Source organism: Pseudophryne corroboree, chromosome 12 (genome assembly GCF_028390025.1).
Source record: "Pseudophryne corroboree isolate aPseCor3 chromosome 12, aPseCor3.hap2, whole genome shotgun sequence".
Lineage (NCBI taxonomy): Eukaryota > Metazoa > Chordata > Amphibia > Anura > Myobatrachidae > Pseudophryne > Pseudophryne corroboree.
This window is the reverse complement of record NC_086455.1, coordinates 129,680,486-129,697,521: the sequence shown is the minus strand read 5'-3', so window position 1 is coordinate 129,697,521 and position 17,036 is coordinate 129,680,486. Positions and strand designations below refer to the sequence as shown.

The window sequence follows — 17,036 nt, the reverse complement described above, 5'->3', positions numbered from 1 at the left end:
ATTCTTATGTTACTTCTCATAATCTTTGGTTGTATTTTGGAATTGTCAATATTGCTAGAAAGTAACTGCATTTCCTTTCTTTTGTTCCAACTAAGATGTCTACTCAATTATCAATTAAGCCATACTGTACTTACATTATCTCTGGACTCACTGATTTTTGTCCGGGGCCCTTCAGGACTGCATTCAAAAATCAGTGAGTCTGTGGCAAGATTCGGTGCTTTTGACGGCATTTCCACGCTGTTACTACGGCAACTAAACCTCCTCGTGGCTAATTTAAGTATTATCGCAGCTGTTCGTTTTAATATAGAAATTTATTTATATTACTTTTCTGTTTTTTTAAGCACCTGCATATAATTGTATGTTAATTTATCTTTTGTCTTGCAGGAATCTTATGTTTGGAAGATGTATCAGGAGAGATGCTGGGACTTCTTCCCAGCGGGTGACTGTTTCCGCAAGCAATATGAAGATCTGCTTGGATAATGAACTGACATCAATCTGACAGCATAATCCATTGGGAAGGGACTGAAACCGGAACAAAAACTTGCCCAATGCGGCACATTTACTGATAGACCTCTTCCGCCAAGCAAGGCTTGTGTGGATCCATGTACTTTTCATAAAACCAAGGATGTATATTACAGTACATATAAAGGTCTATAACATATGTGCAATGAAGTACCAGATTTACAGGAGAAAAAAAAATCACTACAGTACATCAATAAATGGATGCTCTACCATGGTCAATTAACCATAGTGCATTTGTTGAGTCACTAAAAATAATAAGAAAAAATAAACTACAGTAGATGTTATTTTGGAGCAAACCAGAAAAGAGCTACAGCCAAAAGTTTCCGAATAAACCATTGATAATCAGCCTGAATGCACCCGCTCCCCATCAACTCTTGATTTTCTCAGTCACATAAACATGGGCAGACATCTCGTAATTAAAATGCCACATCTGGCTGCCCCAGAATTAAAGGGCTAATTGACACACTCAGTGCACAATATTTATCTTCACACCAACAGTTAAGTCATCTCTGCCATACTGATTCTGTGTCTGGAGAAGCATGCAGAGGTTATTTCTTGTTTTGTACTTTCATACTGAGGCTTTTGACTATGTCACTATATATAAAGGAAAATGTAAAATCTAATGCTAGTCACAGACGCCGGGTTTATTCAAGTTTGCTGCATCTGTTTCGGAGAATGTTTGTGCTCTGGAGCCTGAAAGAATTCAATCGGACATACGCAGGCTGAAACAGTCATGGCCTTAGGTATTACAGGTGAGCCGCTGGGGGGCATCTGCTGCCCAGGGCTCTGAACTATACAAGTTTACCTATGTAAGATAGTCTAGTCTACAAAAGGTGGTAGTGTGTAGCAGTAGTTGTGAAGCTTCAGGCAGTTGAAGGTAAAGATAGTAAGGGAAAAGTTACTACTTAACACTTTTTCGACCCTGAACTTAATCGATTAAGGGGTACATTTACTAAGCAGTGATAAGAGCAGAGAAGTGAGCCAGTGGAGAAATTTCCCCATCAACCAATCAGCAGCTCTGTATCGTTTTATAGTATGCAAATTATAGATGTTACTGCAGTGCTGATTGGTTGCCATGGGCAACTTCTCCACTGGCTCACTTCTCCGCTCTTATCACTGCTTAGTAAATGTACCCCTAAGTGCCTTAACCGTCTGTAGACGTAGCTATGCAAGAAGTTTTCTTTTTCATGTTAGTATATTAGATTGACGAAATACACAGAAATTGTGCTGTTCTTTGTCTTACTGTATGAAATGAGAAACTGCATTAAGTTGCTATTTAATTTTTCTTTCAATGACAGTTTGTTGTTATTTAAAGAAACTGGAATGTATCTTACATTATATTCTCTTAAATGGAAATCTTATGCCAAATTCAAGCACTGCTTTCTGGTCATTGGTAAGTGCTGTAGTGAAGCTGCTACCTTTATGCATTTATCTTCAAAAACAATAAAGTGCCCATCGCAATAAATAAATGATAAACCAGCTGAGCTGTTTTGTCTTACTATGCAGACACAATTCATTGGTAATAAAAAGACACTTCACAAGGGCTAGAAAGATAAATTGTTTCCGGATATTCTGTGGCCAAAGCATTCAGGGATTAGACGCAGAAAATACACAAGATGTCTTTTTGTTTTGCTCTAATGTGTGTTTATCAGATTATGACGTACGTTACATGGTTTTGTATTACGCAGAATAATTGTTGACTTTACTTAAACATTCAGTGTTGATCAAAGTCAACCAATAGCAACATGAAAGGAATAAAACATTCATTGCAGACAACACTGCTCACGTCATCATCCGATCATACTGTCCAGCCAGTCCTCCAGATCTTCAGACGTCACCGCTTTGTGTGCCTCCAGAGCATCTGAGCCGGCATGATCTGTCATAGGAGAGATAGCTGAAACATAGTTAAAAGTAATCAGCGATGAGTGTATAAACCTGGTCCTGTCACAATTATGCTAAACTACACTTATGTGTCAGTAACTTACCTTCTCAAATACTAACTGAGAATGTTCCCATTATACAGACGTATGATGCACACCATTAAGAAGAGCAGTATTTCTCAATTTGAGGCCTCAAGGACCTCTAACAATGCGTGTTTTACAGGTCTCCTCACACAATCGCAAGGATTATTGGGGGTCATTCCGAGTTGTTCGCTCGCAAGCTACTTTTAGCAGCTTTGCACACGCTAAGCCGCCGCCTACTGGGAGTGAATCTTAGCTTATCAAAATTGCGAACGAAAGATTATCAGAATTGCGAATAGACACTTCTTAGCAGTTTCTGAGTAGCTCTACACTTACTCGGCATCTGCGATCAGTTCAGTCAGTTTCGTTCCTGGTTTGACGTCACAAACACACCCAGCGTTCGCCCAGACACTCCTCCGTTTCTCCAGCCACTCCCGCGTTTTTCCCAGAAACGGTAGCGTTTTTTCGCACACACCCGTAAAACGGCCAGTTTCCGCCCAGAAACACCCACTTCCTGTCAATCACATTACGATCACCAGAACGAAGAAAAAACCTTGTAATGCCGTGAGTAAAATACCTAACTGCATAGCAAATTTACTTGGCGCAGTCGCACTGCGGACATTGCGCATGTGCATTAGCGACTAATCGCTCCGTTGCAACAAAAAATAACGAGCGAACAACTCGGAATGACCCCCATAATTAGACCTATCTGTGGCTCTTTTAAAATGTGCCAGTTAATAATGAATATACCTGCTGGGAGATTTGGAAAACATGCACTGTTACAAGTTCCTGTGGAATGTGTTTGGAAAACTGATGCAGAGCAAACCTCTGACTGCTGTGAACTTCAGTAGCTGAGACCATAAATAAAGTCATTTTTGAGTCAGTCGTTTTAATGGGATAAATAAAGTTCATAACTAGACACATAAAACACTACTGTAAGTGTTCTTCCTTCGCCTTTCTGTGTAGTCATCTTCTAAATGAAACTTTATGCTGGACTGATATATAGTGTTTAATATAATCCTCCCCATAGACTATGGCTGCATCTCTTCCTTCATGCTGTGACTAGATCTTGCTTTGGTTTGACAGTTCCCTGCCTTTAAAGAGTCACATGTTTTCTCCCCTCTGAGTGACATCCTCCCCACAGAGTATGACAGACCGGCTTACACATATTGTCCTGGCACTGCTTTAGCGGTTAATGTGGCATTCAACTACATTCTGAATAATGCACAATGAGAGAGGCTCATCAATCATGCATGTGAGAATGCAGCGTGAGATTTCTATATAACTGGAGCTGATCTGGCAGCTGTTAAGATCCAGCTTGTTTAATGGGGAAAGCAGCATAGTGTCTGACAGCACAAGCTGCCTTTAATGCAAAGAAACATATAAATCTAGACTGGGCACAAAGCAGAACGGCAAACCCCAGGAGGATATTAGTAGAATGGAAGGCCTGGTACGACCACACAGATACAAACAACTATTTTAGATGTGATTTGTAAAGGTCATTAACTTAGTGTTCACATGCTGCTCATTCAGAAATCAGATTTTTTCAGGCCAGTGATGAAATCTGGCACATGGAACTCTTACCATGTTCCTCACATGTCACCTGCTCGTCATGCTGTTTAGTCACACCAGGAGATGCTGCCCTTTCTTCTCTGATGGGAGCGTCCAGGCTAAGCAGGAAATCCAGCTCCTCATCCAGGGCTGGCAGAGAGGGGTTCTGTGGTGTTTGGGGTTCTGGTAAAGAAGCTGCCGCTTGATCAGATGCCACTGTAGATCCGGTTATTATCTGGGCAGTGAAAGTTGGGGCCATGTTTGGATTACCCTTCAACATGAATGGAGGAAGCTCCTGAGGCAGCTCTTCCTACAGCAAAACAATGACCACTATGTTACTTCTCCACACATTAATTAAACTACTTGTATTTCCTAATTATTCATTTCAAAATATAATAATCAGTTGTCACATGTTCCGTGACATTATTTGTAAAGTCCGCCTCACTTCTAAACCATGCAATTACACCTAATAGTAATATTTACTATTTATTTAGAAAATATAGTCATTAGTTACTGAAATATTGTCACTATACAATGTTTTTTTCTCTTCAAAGTTCACACTTTTATCAATACAGGTTGAGTATCCCATATCCATATATTCCGAAATACGGAATATTCTGAAATACGGACTTTTTTGAGTGAGAGTGAGATAGTGAAACCTTTGTTTTTTGATGTCTCAATGTACACAAACTTTGTTTAATACACAAAGTTATTAAAAATATTGTATTAAATGACCTTCAGGCTGTGTGTATAAGGTGTATATGAAACATAAATGAATTGTGTGAATGTAGACACACTTTGCTTAATGCACAAAGTTATAAAAAATATTGGCTAAAATGACCTTCAGGCTGTGTGTATAAGGTGTATATGTAACATAAATGCATTCTGTGCTTAGATTTAGGTCCCATCACCATGATATCTCACTATGGTATGCAATTATTCCAAAATACGGAAAAATCCCATATCCAAAGTACCTCTGGTCCCAAGCATTTTGGATAAGGGAGACTCAACCTGTATTGCAAATTCTCATCGTTTTTGCAATAATTACAAAACAACGCTTTTCTGAAAGAATGATTATTGCAATGTGTGTTACTGCACTCCACTGTGTAGGAAAGCTACATTGTAACATCGTATAAACACACTGGCCGTTATTCAATTGTTTTAGGTACCAGCAGCCAGTAGATACTGTAGTACCCAACAGAGCTATTCAATTGTTGCTCCATTCGGGCGCTATCGGCTGCTGGTGCCTGCATATCAGCTCGCCCGCCCCCCATATACGCAAAAAGTAATCTGTTTGAGTGCTCAAATGGGACATTTCGCTCGCACACATTAGTTTGGTCGGGTTTAGATGCTTTACGTGGTTAAACCCGACCTCTCTGGGTGTGACAAGCGTGATCAGGGCCGCCATCAGGGGGGTGCTGGGGGCACATCTGTCCCGGGCCCAGCCTCTCTGACAGAGAGAGGAGGGCCTGGGATGCTCATGCAGCCACCTGTCCGCCGTCCCACGGTTGTCCACGCTGTTCTGCCGCTGTCCTCCGACCTTCCAGCAGCTCTGTATTGAAAACTTCCCTCCCAAAATGGACGCCGCCACAGAGGAGACAGTTATTTAAGATACTAGAGGAGCCCTGCAATTTCTGATGGCAGCTCTGAGCGTGATAAATAAGCCCAATTGAATATCACCCCCTCCCCATATTTTTCATTGCTTTAGACCGGAGATCGGGAGCGATAGACAATTGAATATTTGTCCATTGTAATGACCACTGTTAGAGACATGTAGTAAGTTCTAATTTGACAGAACTGCTAGGATTTCAGCGAAGTCGGCGCTAAATTTAAAGCAGCTATCAGTCGTAAGGCTAGTTCAGTCTCATACCTGTATACGCTTTAGCATCACTCTCGCTTAAAACTTAACAATTCCGTAAAATTGGTACCGATTATATAACCAACTGGGTAAAAAGTATTGGAATGAAAAAACTAGTTTTATGGTAAGAACTTACCCTTGTTAAAACTCTTTCTGCGAGGTACACTGGGCTCCACAAGTCTGGACAATGGGGTGTAGAGTAGGATCTTGATCCGAGGCACCAACAGGCTCAAAGCTTTGACTGTTCCCAGAATGCACAGCGCTGCCTTCTATATCACCCCACCTCCCAGCACAGGAGCTCAGTTTAGTTAACCAGCCCAATGCAGTAGCAGGAAAAGAGACGACAACGGTTAGTAGCCACATACACCACACTCTCACGACAAGAGAAGTGTCAGCGGCTAATGCCATATCAACCCAAAGAAGCTAAGTGCGTCAGGGTGGGCGCCTTGTGGAGCCCAGTGTACCTCGTAGAAAGAGTTTTAACAAGGGTAAGTTCTTAAATAAAACTCGTTTTCTGCTGCGGGGTACACTGGGCTCCAAAAGTCTGGACAATAGGGATGTCCTAAAGCAGTTCCTTATGGGAGGGGATGCACTGTAGCGGGCACAAGAACCCGGCGTCCAAAGGAAGCATCCTGGGAAGCGGCAGTACCGAAGGTATAGAACCTTATGAACGTGTTCCCGGAGGACCACGTAGCCGCCTTGCACAATTGATCAAGGGTCGCACCACGCTGGGCCGCCCAAGAAGGTCCAACAGACCGAGTAGAATAAGCCGTAATATGAACAGGAGCTGACAGACCAGCCTTCACATAAGCATGCGCAATCACCATTCTAATCCACCTGGCCAGGGTCTGCTTGTGAGCAGGCCAGCCACGTGTGTGAAATCCAAACAAAACAAAGAGAGAATCAGACTTTCGAATAGAAGCAGTTCTCTTCACATAGATACGGAGAGCCCGTACCACATCCAAAGACCGCTCTTTGGGAGACAAATCAGGAGAGACAAAAGCTGGAACCACAATCTACTGATTAAGGTGGAACGAAGAAACCATCCGGGACGAGTCCTAAGAACCGCCCGGTCACGGTGAAAAATCAGATATGGGGAACTACAAGACAAGGCACCCAAATCCAACACTCTTCTAGCAGAGGCAATAGCCAGCAAGAACACCACCTTAAGGGAAAGCCACTTAAGGTCAGCTGAACCAAGGGGTTCAAATGGAGGCTCCTGCAACGCCTCCAAAACCACCGACAAGTCCCAAGGAGCCACAGGCGGGACATAGGGAGGTTGGATACGCAACACACCCTGAGTGAAAGTATGAACATCAGGTAAAGTCGCAATTTTTCTCTGAAACCACACCGACAAGGCAGAAATATGAACCTTGAGGGAGGCCAGACGCAGGCCTAAATCTTGGCCCTGCTGTAGAAAAGCCAAAAGTTTGGCTGTACTAAACTTGGAAGCGTCATAATGGTTAGATGCGCACCAAACAAAGTAGGAATGCCAGACCCGATGGTAAATCCGAGCAGAGGCCGGTTTCCGGGCCCGCAACATAGTTTTAATGACCTCTTCAGAAAAACCCTTAGCTCTTAAGACGGAAGCTTAAAGAGCCACGCCGTCAAAGACAGCCGGGCTAGGTCCTGGTAGACACAGGGGCCCAGAACGAGGAGGTCTGGGCGTTGTGGAAGTAGAAGTGGACGCTCTGACGATAGACCTTGCAGGTCTGAGAACTAGTGCCGTCTGTGCCACGCCGGAGCTATGAGAAGCAGATTTCCTTTTTCTTGCTTGAACTTCCGAATTACCCTGGGCAAGAGTGACACCGGAGGGAACACGTACGGCAGCCGAAACCTCCACGGCATTGCCAGCGCATCCACGAATGCTGCTTGAGGATCCCTTGTCCTTGCTCTGAAGACCGGAACCTTGTGATTGTGTCGAGACGCCATCAGATCCACATCTGGAAGACCCCACCTTTCCACGAGTAGTTGAAACACTTCTGGATGGAGGCCCCACTCGCCGGCATGCACGTCCTGACGACTGAGAAAGTCCGCTTCCCAATTCAGGACTCCCGGAATGAATATTGCCGATATTGCCGGTAGATGGCGTTCTGCCCAACGTAGAATCCGTGAGGCTTCCTTCATTGGCAAACGGCTTTGTGTGCCGCCTTGATGATTTATGTAAGCCACTGTGGTGGCGTTGTCCGACTGTACTTGAACAGGACGGTTCTGAATCAAATGCTGGGCTAGGTTAAACGCATTGAAGACCGCCCGCAATTCCAGAATGTTGATCGAGAGGAGAGATTCCTCCTTGGTCCACCGACCCTGCAAGGAGTGCTGCTCCAGCACCGCGCCACAACCTCTTAGACTGGCATCTGTCGTCAACAGGACCCAGTTGGATATCCAGAAGGGACGGCCTCTGCACAATTGTCGATCCTGGAGCCACCAGAGCAGCGACAGACGGACCTCCAGAGTCAAAGAGATCATTTGAGACCTGATCCGGTGAGGCAGGCCGTCCCACTTGGCTAGAATCAGCTTCTGGAGGGGGCGAGAATGTCGAATGCTGATACCATGAGGCCCAGCACCTGCATTGCCGAATGTATCGACACTTGCGGACGAGAAAGGAAGCAACGAATCCTGTCCTGAAGTTTCAGGACTTTCTCCTGAGACAAGAACAACCTCTGGTTGTGAGTGTCCAACAGCGCTCCCAGATGCACCATGCTCTGAGCAGGGACCAGGGAGGATTTCTTCCAGTTGATGAGCCACCCGTGGGCTTGTAGAAACCGGACCGTCATATCCAGATGACGCAGGAGAAGATCTGGGGAATTTGCCAGGATTAACAAGTCGTCCAGATACGGCACCGTCATCACCGCCATAACTTTGGTTAGACTCGCGGAGCCGTTGTTAAACCAAAAGGTAATGCCCGAAACTGGTAATGGAGGTTGCCAATAGCGAACCTCAGGTATTGTTGATGTGACACTGCTATAGGAATATGCAGGTAAGCATCCTGTAGGTCCAGGCAGACCATGTAGTCCCCAGGTTCCAAGGCCAGAACTATAGAGCGAAGGGTTTCCATACGGAACTTGGAAACCTTCACAAACTTGTTCAATGCCTTGAGGTTGAGAATGGGCCGGGAGGACCCATTCGGTTTCGGGACTAGAAACAGCAGAGAATAGTACCCCCGGCCCCTCTGAGCAAGAGGCACCTGTACTACGACTCCTGTGTCCAGAAGGGTCTGTACCACCGAATGCAGAGTGTTTGCCTTTGTCTGGTCCGACGGGACGTCTGTCTGGCAAAATCGATGAGGTGGTCGGTTTTTGAAGGCTATGGCGTAACCTCGAGTGACGACTTCCCATACCCAGGCATCTGAAGTGGTCTTCAACCATTCCTGGGTATACCCTAGAAGCCGGCCCCCCACCCTGGGATCCCCCAGGGAGAGGCCCGCCCCGTCATGCGGCAGGCTTATCGGTCTTGGCTGCTGGCTGACGGGCAGCCCAGGCTCTTTTGGGCTTCGGCTTACCAGGTTTGGAAGTGTGGGCCTGCTTATGGTACGCCTGACCTTTTGCTTTACCTGAAGGACGAAAGGGGCGAAAGGACGTGCCTTTGGCCTTCGACACAGAAGGAGCAGTATTAGGCAGACAGGCAGTTTTGGCAGTAGCCAAGTCAGCCACTATCTTATTTAAGTCTTCCCCAAACAGAATATCCCCCTTGAAAGGGAGTACCTCCAGGGTTTTTCTAGAGTCCAGATCCACAGACCAGGATCTCAGCCACAATATCCTGCGAGCCAGGACTGACGTAGTAGAGGCCTTGGCTGCTAGGATACCAGCACCAGAAGCCGCCTCTTTAATATAGCGAGAAGCTGTGATAATATATGACAAGCATTGTCTACCATGGTCAGAGGAGATTTCAGCTTCTAACTCCAAGGCCCATGCTTTAATAGCCTCTGCCGCCCATGTAGCTGCAATAGTGGGCCTTTGTGCAGCACCCGTGAGGGTGTAAATAGCTTTCAGACAACCCTCCACACGTTTATCCGTAGGCTCTTTTAGAGACGTGGCGGTAGTGACAGGTAGAGCTGAGGAAACCACCATCCTAGCCACATGAGTCTACTGGAGGAGGCGTTTCCCAATTCTTAGACAGCTCTGGCGCGAGGGGATAGCGAGCCAGCATCTTCTTTTGAGGCACAAACTTCGTACCCGGGCTTTGACAGGGTTCCTGACGTATATCCACTAGGTGGTCACAGTGAGGTAAAACTTGTTTAATCACCTTCTGACGCTTGAACCTATCTGGTTTCTTAGGAGGAACGGATGGCTCGGGATCATCCGTAATCTGCAGAATTAACTTAATAGCCTCCAAAAGATCAGGAACATCCACATGTGAACTACCCTCCCCATCAGCCGTATCGGAGTCAGAACCTATAGGGTCAGTGTATGTGCTGTCTTCATCAGACGAGGTGTCAGTGACAGCAGTGGATTGTGAGGAGACGAGCGCTCGCTTAGAGGACCTCTTGGACTTAGGCGAGCGATGGTCAGACTTTTTAGTAGTCAGGGACTGGTTCAACTTCTTTAATTGAGCAGATAAATCGTCCGCCCACGGCGGGTTAGCTGCAGGGACCACATACGGTTGTACCGGCATTGGGGGTCCCATAGGGGGTGTTAGTTTATGAACTAGCGTTTGCAGAAGCGTGGAAAACGCGGCCCACGGAGGGTCAGTATGTGCCTCTGTTGCCACAGTCCCACTGGGGGGCAAGGAGCCCCCAGAACCAGAGCCCACAGCTGCTATATTCTCCCCATATGTGCCTGTGGCTTCAGCAACACCAGCAGAGTGTTCCGCCCCAGAACCGTTACCCTCAGAAGCAGACATGATATAACTTGCAGTATGAGGTAACACAGTACAATTATTAGCAGCACTATATCCCTAAACCCAAACCCCTGCGCAGTGTAGTCAGCACCAGCAGAGATAAAGGAGAGATATGGTGACTAAATCACAGTGAAAAAATAAGATTTTAAACCTACCGGTAAATCTTTTTCTCCTAGTCCGTAGAGGATGCTGGGGACTCCGTAAGGACCATGGGGTATAGACGGGCTCCGCAGGAGACATGGGCACCTATAAAGAACTTTTAGTATGGGTGTGCACTGGCTCCTCCCTCTATGCCCCTCCTCCAGACCTCAGTTAGAGAACTGTGCCCAGAGGAGATGGACAATATGAGTAAAGGATTTTGTTAACCTAAGGGCAAGATTCATACCAGCCCACACCAATCATACCATATAACCAGGAGTACACATAACCAGTTAACAGTATGAACAAAAAACAGTATCAGTTAAAGACCGATTCCAACTGTAACATAACCCTTATGAAAGCAACAACTATATACAAGTCTTGCAGATGTAGTCCGCACTGGGACGGGCGCCCAGCATCCTCTACGGACTAGGAGAAAAAGATTTACTGGTAGGTTTAAAATCTTATTTTCTCTTACGTCCTAGAGGATGCTGGGGACTCTGTAAGGACCATGGGGTTTATACCAAAGCTCCAGACCGGGCGGGAGAGTGCGGATGACTCTGCAGCACCGACTGAGCAAATGCGAGGTCCTCGTCAGCCAGGGTATCAAACTTGTAGAATTTAGTAAAAGTGTTTGAACCCGACCAAGTAGCTGCTCGGCAAAGCTGTAATGCCGAGACGCCTCGGGCAGCCGCCCAAGAAGAGCCCACCTTCCTAGTGGAATGGGCCTTTACCGAATTTGGTAACGGCAATCCAGCCGTAGAATGAGCCTGCTGAATCGTGTTACAGATCCAGCGAGCAATAGTCTGCTTAGAAGCAGGTGCGCCAACCTTGTCGGCCGCATACAGGACAAACAGGGCTTCTGTTTTCCTCACTCTAGCTGTCCTAGCCACATACATTTTTAAGGCCCTGACTACATCCAAGGACTTGGAGTCCTCCAAGTGACTCGTAGCCACAGGCACCACAATCGGTTGGTTCATATGAAATGAAGACACCACCTTAGGCAGAAATTGAGGAGGAGTCCTCAATTCCGCTCTATCCACATGAAAAATCAAGTAGGGGCTCTTGTGAGACAAGGCCGCCAATTCTGACACACGCCTTGCAGATGCCAAGGCCAATAACATGACCACCTTCCAGGTGAGAAATTTCAATTCAACCGTTTGAAGGGGCTCAAACCAGTGAGATTTAAGGAACTGTAACACCACGTTAAGGTCCCAGGGTGCCACTGGGGGCACAAAAGGAGGCTGGATGTGCAGCACTCCCTTTACAAAAGTATGGACTTCTGGTAGAGAAGCCAATTCCTTCTGAAAGAATATAGATAGGGACGAAATCTGTACTTTAATAGAGCCTAACTTCAGGCCCATATCCACTCCTGTCTGTAGGAAGTGGAGAAAACGGCCCAGATGGAAATCTTCCGTAGGAGCATTCTTGGTTTCACACCAAGAGACATACTTCCGCCAGATAACGGTGATAATGTTTCGCCGTCACCTCCTTCCTAGCCGTTAGAGTAGGTATGACCTCCTCCAGAATACCTTTCCCAGCTAGGATTCGGCGTTCAACCGCCATGCCGTCAAACGCAACCGCGGTAAGTCTTGGAACACGCAGGGCCCCTGCTGCAACAGGTCCTCCCTGAGAGGAAGGGGCCAAGGATCTTCTGTGATCATTTCCCGAAGATCTGAGTACCAGGCCCTTCGAGGCCAGTCTGGAACAATGAGTATTGTCTGTACTCTTTTTTTGTCTTATGATCCTCAAAACTTTTGCGATGAGAGGAAGGAGGAAGAAACACATAGACCGACTGAAACGCCCACGGTGTCACCAGGGCATCTACCGCTACTGCCTGAGGGTCCCTGGACCTGGCACAGTACCTCCGAAGCTTCTTGTTGAGGCGTGACGCCATCATGTCCATTTGAGGAATTCCCTGTTATCTCTGCAAAGACTTCTTGATGAAGTCCCCACTCTCCTGGATGGAGATCGTGTCTGCTGAGGAAGTCTGCTTCCCAGTTGTCCACTCCCGGAATAAAGACAGCTGACAGAGCGCTTGCGTGATTTTCCGCCCAGCGAAGAATCCTGGTGGCCTCCGCCATCGCGACTCTGCTCCTTGTCCCGCCTTGGCGGTTCACATGAGCCACTGCTGTGACATTGTCTGATTGAATCAGAACTGGTAGGTCGCGAAGAAGAGCCTCCGCTTGTCGTAGGCCGTTGTATATGGCTCTTAATTCCAGGACGTTGATGTGCAGACAAGCCTCCTGGCTTGACCACAGTCCCTGAAAGTTTCTTCCTTGTGTGACTGCTCCCCACCCTCGGAGGCTCGCGTCCGTGATCACCAGAACCCAGTCCTGAATGCCGAACCTGCGACCCTCTAGAAGGTGAGCACTGTGCAGCCACCACAGGAGAGATACTCTGGCCCTGGGGGACAGTGTTATCGTCTGATGTATTTGTAGATGGGACCCGGACCACTTGTCCAGAAGGTCCCACTGAAAAGTCCTTCCATGAAACCTGCCGAAGGGGATGGCCTCGTAGGCTGCCACCATTTTTCCCAGAACTCGAGTGCATTGATTAACTGACACTCTTTTTGGCTTTAGCAGGTATCTGACCATGGTCTGGAGATCCTGGGCTTTTTCCGACGGGAGAAAAACCTTCTTTCGTTCCGTGTCCAGAATCATGCCTAGGAACAATAGTCGAGTCGTTGGAACCAATTGAGACTTTGGCAGATTTAGAATCCAACCGTGCTGTTGGAGCACTCTCAGGGAGAGCGCCACGTTCTTCAGCAACTGATCTCTTGATCTCGCCTTTATCAGGAGATTGTCCAAGTATGGTATAATTGTGACTCCTTGTTTGCGCAGGAGCACCATCATCTCCGCCATCACCTTGGTGAAAATCCTCGGGGCCGTGGAAAGCCCAAACGGCAACGTCTGAAACTGGTAATGACAGTCCTGTACAGCGAATCTCAGGTACTCCTGATGAGAGGGTTGTATGGGGACATGAAGGTAAGCATCCTTTATGTCTAGTAACACCATAAAATACCCCCCTTCTAGGCTGGATATTACAGCTCGGAGCGATTCCATCTTGAATTTGAATATTTTCATGTACAGGTTCAGGGATTTTAGATTAAAAAAATGGGTCTGACCGAACCATCCGGCTTCGGAACCACAAACAGGGTCGAATAATACCCTTTTCCCTGTTGGGCCAGGGGGACCTTGACAATCACTTGCTGCTGGTACAGCGTTTGAATTGCAGCTAACACTACTTCCCTCCCTTGGGGAGAAGCTGGTAAGGCCGACTTGAAAAATCGGCGAGGGGGCACCTCTTCGAAATCCAGCCTGTAGCCTTGGGAAATAATTTCCATCGCCCAAGGATCCACGTCTGACCGAACCCAGACCTGGCTGAATAATCAAAGGCGCGCCCCCACCGGTGCGGACTCCCTTAGGGGAGCCCCAGCGTCATGCGGTGGATTTTGCAGAAGCCGGGGAGGACTTCTGCTCCTGGGAACTAGCCGAAGCAGGTGTTCTTTTTCCGCTGCCCTTACCTCTGGCAAGGAAGGAGGAGCCCCGACCTCTTCTGGGCTTATGCGACCGAAAGGACTGCATCTGATACTGTGGAGTTTTATTTTGCTGTTGGGGAACAAAAGGTAAAAAGGTAGATTTACCCGCGGTAGCTGTCGAAACCAGATCTGCGAGCCCCTCCCCAAACAACACATCACCCTTGTAAGGTAAAACCTCCATATGCTTTTTCGAGTCCGCATCATCTGTCCATTGACGGGTCCATAAGGCTTGTCTCGCAGAAATAGCCATGGCATTGGCTCTGGAACCCAGCAGTCCAATGTCTATCTGAGCATCTCTCATATATAAGACTGCGTCCTTAATATGGGCTAATGTTAATAAAATGGTATCCCTGTCTAGGATATCAAGGTCAGTTGACAACGTATCTGTCCAAGCTGCAACTGCGCTACATACCCATGCCGACGCAATTGCCGGCCTGAGCAAAGCACCAGTATGTGTATACATAGACTTTAAAGTAGTCTCCTGCCTGCGGTCCACAGGATCTTTGAGGGCTGCCGTCTCCACCTTTTTGTCAGGCGTGTTAAAGCCTTGTCCACTGTGGGAGAGGACTCCCAACATACCATGTCCTGCGTAGGGAAAGGGTACGCAATAAGAATCCTTTTGGGAATCTGCAGTTTCTTATCCGGAGTTTCCCAAGCTTTTTCAAATAACTCGTTAAGTTCATGAGATGGGGGAAAGGTTACTACTTGCTTCTTCCCCTTAAACATGTGTACCCTCGTGTCGGGAACAGAGGGTTCCTCAGTGATATGTAAAACATCTTTTATTGCGATAATCATACACTGAATACTTTTTGACACCCTAGGGTGCAATCTAGCTTCATCTTAGTCGACACTGGAGTCAGACTCCGTGTCGGTATCTGTGTCCACTATTTGTGACAAGGGACGTTTCTGAGACCCTTGAAGGGCCCTGTGAGTCGGTCCAATCCGTGGATTGACCCCCCTGTTGTCTCCCTGGACTCTGCTTTGTCCAGTCTCTTATGTAGTGATGCCACACTTGCATTTAACATATGCCACATATCCATCCACTCTTGAGTCGGCACCACCGACGGGGACTCACCACTCATCTGCTCCACCTCCTCCTCCACGATGCAGGGAGCCTTCCGCTTCAAACATGCCGACACGCACGTACCGACACCCCCCACACACCGGGATATAGCTATAAGGGGACAATTCCCTAATAAGGCCCTTTGGAGAGACAGAGAGAGAGTATGCCAGCACACACCCAGCGCTCACTGACACTGGAGAAATACCAGACAGCGCTTTTTGATATAATATAACTCACTGCGCCAAGAATTGTACCCCCCCTCCTCTTTTTAAGCCCTCTGTCCTGAATTCAGCAGGGGAGAGTCCGGAGAGCCAGCGTCTCTGCAGCTTCTGTGGAGAAAATGGCTCTGGTTAGTGATGAGAAACAAGCTCCGCCCCCTCCAGCGGCGGGCTTCGGTCCCGCTAGAAATGTAAAAAAATGGCGGGGGTTCACATATTTACTGCCTCTGCAGCCTAATATCTCCCAATATGCCAGTTCTGAGGTTTATTGCTGCCCAGGGCGCCCCCCCCCTGCGCCCTGCACCCATCTGTGCCTCTGTGTGTGTGTGTCCCGGGAGCAATGGCGTGCAGCGTTACCGCTGCGCACTTACCTCTGTGAAGATCAGAAGTCTTCTGCTGCCTTTGAAGTCTTCTTTCTTCTCATACTCACCCGGCTTCTATCTTCCGGCTCTGCGAGGAGGCCGGCGGCGCGGCTCTGGGACGAACGGCAGAGTGAGACCTGCATTCCGACTCCCTCTGAAGCTAACGGTGTTCAGTAGCCTAAGAAGCAGTGCCTATCAGTTAAGTAGGTCTGCTTCTCTCTCCTCAGTCCCACGATGCAGGGAGCCTGTTGCCAGCAGTGCTCCCTGAAAATAAAAAACCTAACAAAATTCTTTAAACAGAGAAACTCAGGAGAGCTCCCTTTAATGCACCCTATCTCCTCTGGGCACAAGATCTAACTGAGGTCTGGAGGAGGGGCATAGAGGGAGGAGCCAGTGCACACCCATACTAAAAGTTCTTTATAGGTGCCCATGTCTCCTGCGGAGCCCGTCTATACCCCATGGTCCTTACGGAGTCCCCAGCATCCTCTAGGACGTAAGAGAAATACGTAATACAGTATATCTTTGTGAAAATCCTATATTAAATAACACCTGACGCACCAAGCCCCCGCAGGTTATAGAATATAGTGATAGCAAGTTGAGTGAAAGACACGAGATGGACACCACTCAGCTATCAATGCACACACAAATAGTCACAGTTTGTACAATGCAGAGGTTATTACAGACAATAATACTGCACTGGACTAGCTTACACAGCTATATAGTCAATAGATATAACACTACATAGTAAGAAACTGGATGTATATCACAGGGTAATTGTACAATAAACCCCTGACTAAATGCACTCTTTCTTACTAACACTGACTAAAAAGGCAGGTAGAATACTTAAGTAAGTCATGTAAAGGCACAGCGCTGACAACCAGGCGGCTTTACATAGGAGGATTTGCCCAAGCAGTCCCAGGAACAGTGAGCTGAGGAGTAATGGCGCCGCAGACACTGACAGGGAGTGAGGAAAAGACAGAGAT

At 47.2% G+C, this 17,036-nt stretch overlaps 2 protein-coding genes across 5 annotated transcripts in view; one reads left to right on the top strand and one right to left on the bottom strand.

The window, feature by feature from the left end:
* Positions 1-1,486, top strand: part of RYR3 (ryanodine receptor 3) — a 1,295,770-nt gene extending 1,294,284 nt beyond the window's left edge. Inside the window, 1 exon segment of the mRNA XM_063948019.1 lies at positions 385-1,486. Within this exon segment, the coding sequence (XP_063804089.1) occupies positions 385-480 (96 nt within the window). The 3' untranslated portion in view covers positions 481-1,486.
* A 655-nt stretch (positions 1,487-2,141) lies between these two features.
* AVEN (apoptosis and caspase activation inhibitor) overlaps positions 2,142-17,036 on the bottom strand; it is a 731,650-nt gene continuing 716,755 nt past the window's right edge. For 3 of the 4 annotated variants that reach the window (XM_063948022.1, XM_063948020.1, XM_063948023.1), the window contains 2 exons: positions 4,068-4,344; positions 2,142-2,416 (listed from right to left, as the gene is read on the bottom strand). In XM_063948022.1, coding sequence (XP_063804092.1) covers positions 2,313-2,416; positions 4,068-4,344 — 381 coding nt within the window. In that variant the 3' untranslated portion in view covers positions 2,142-2,312. The remainder of the gene's footprint in view (positions 2,417-4,067; positions 4,345-17,036) is intronic. The other variant, XM_063948021.1, reaches the window with a different exon arrangement.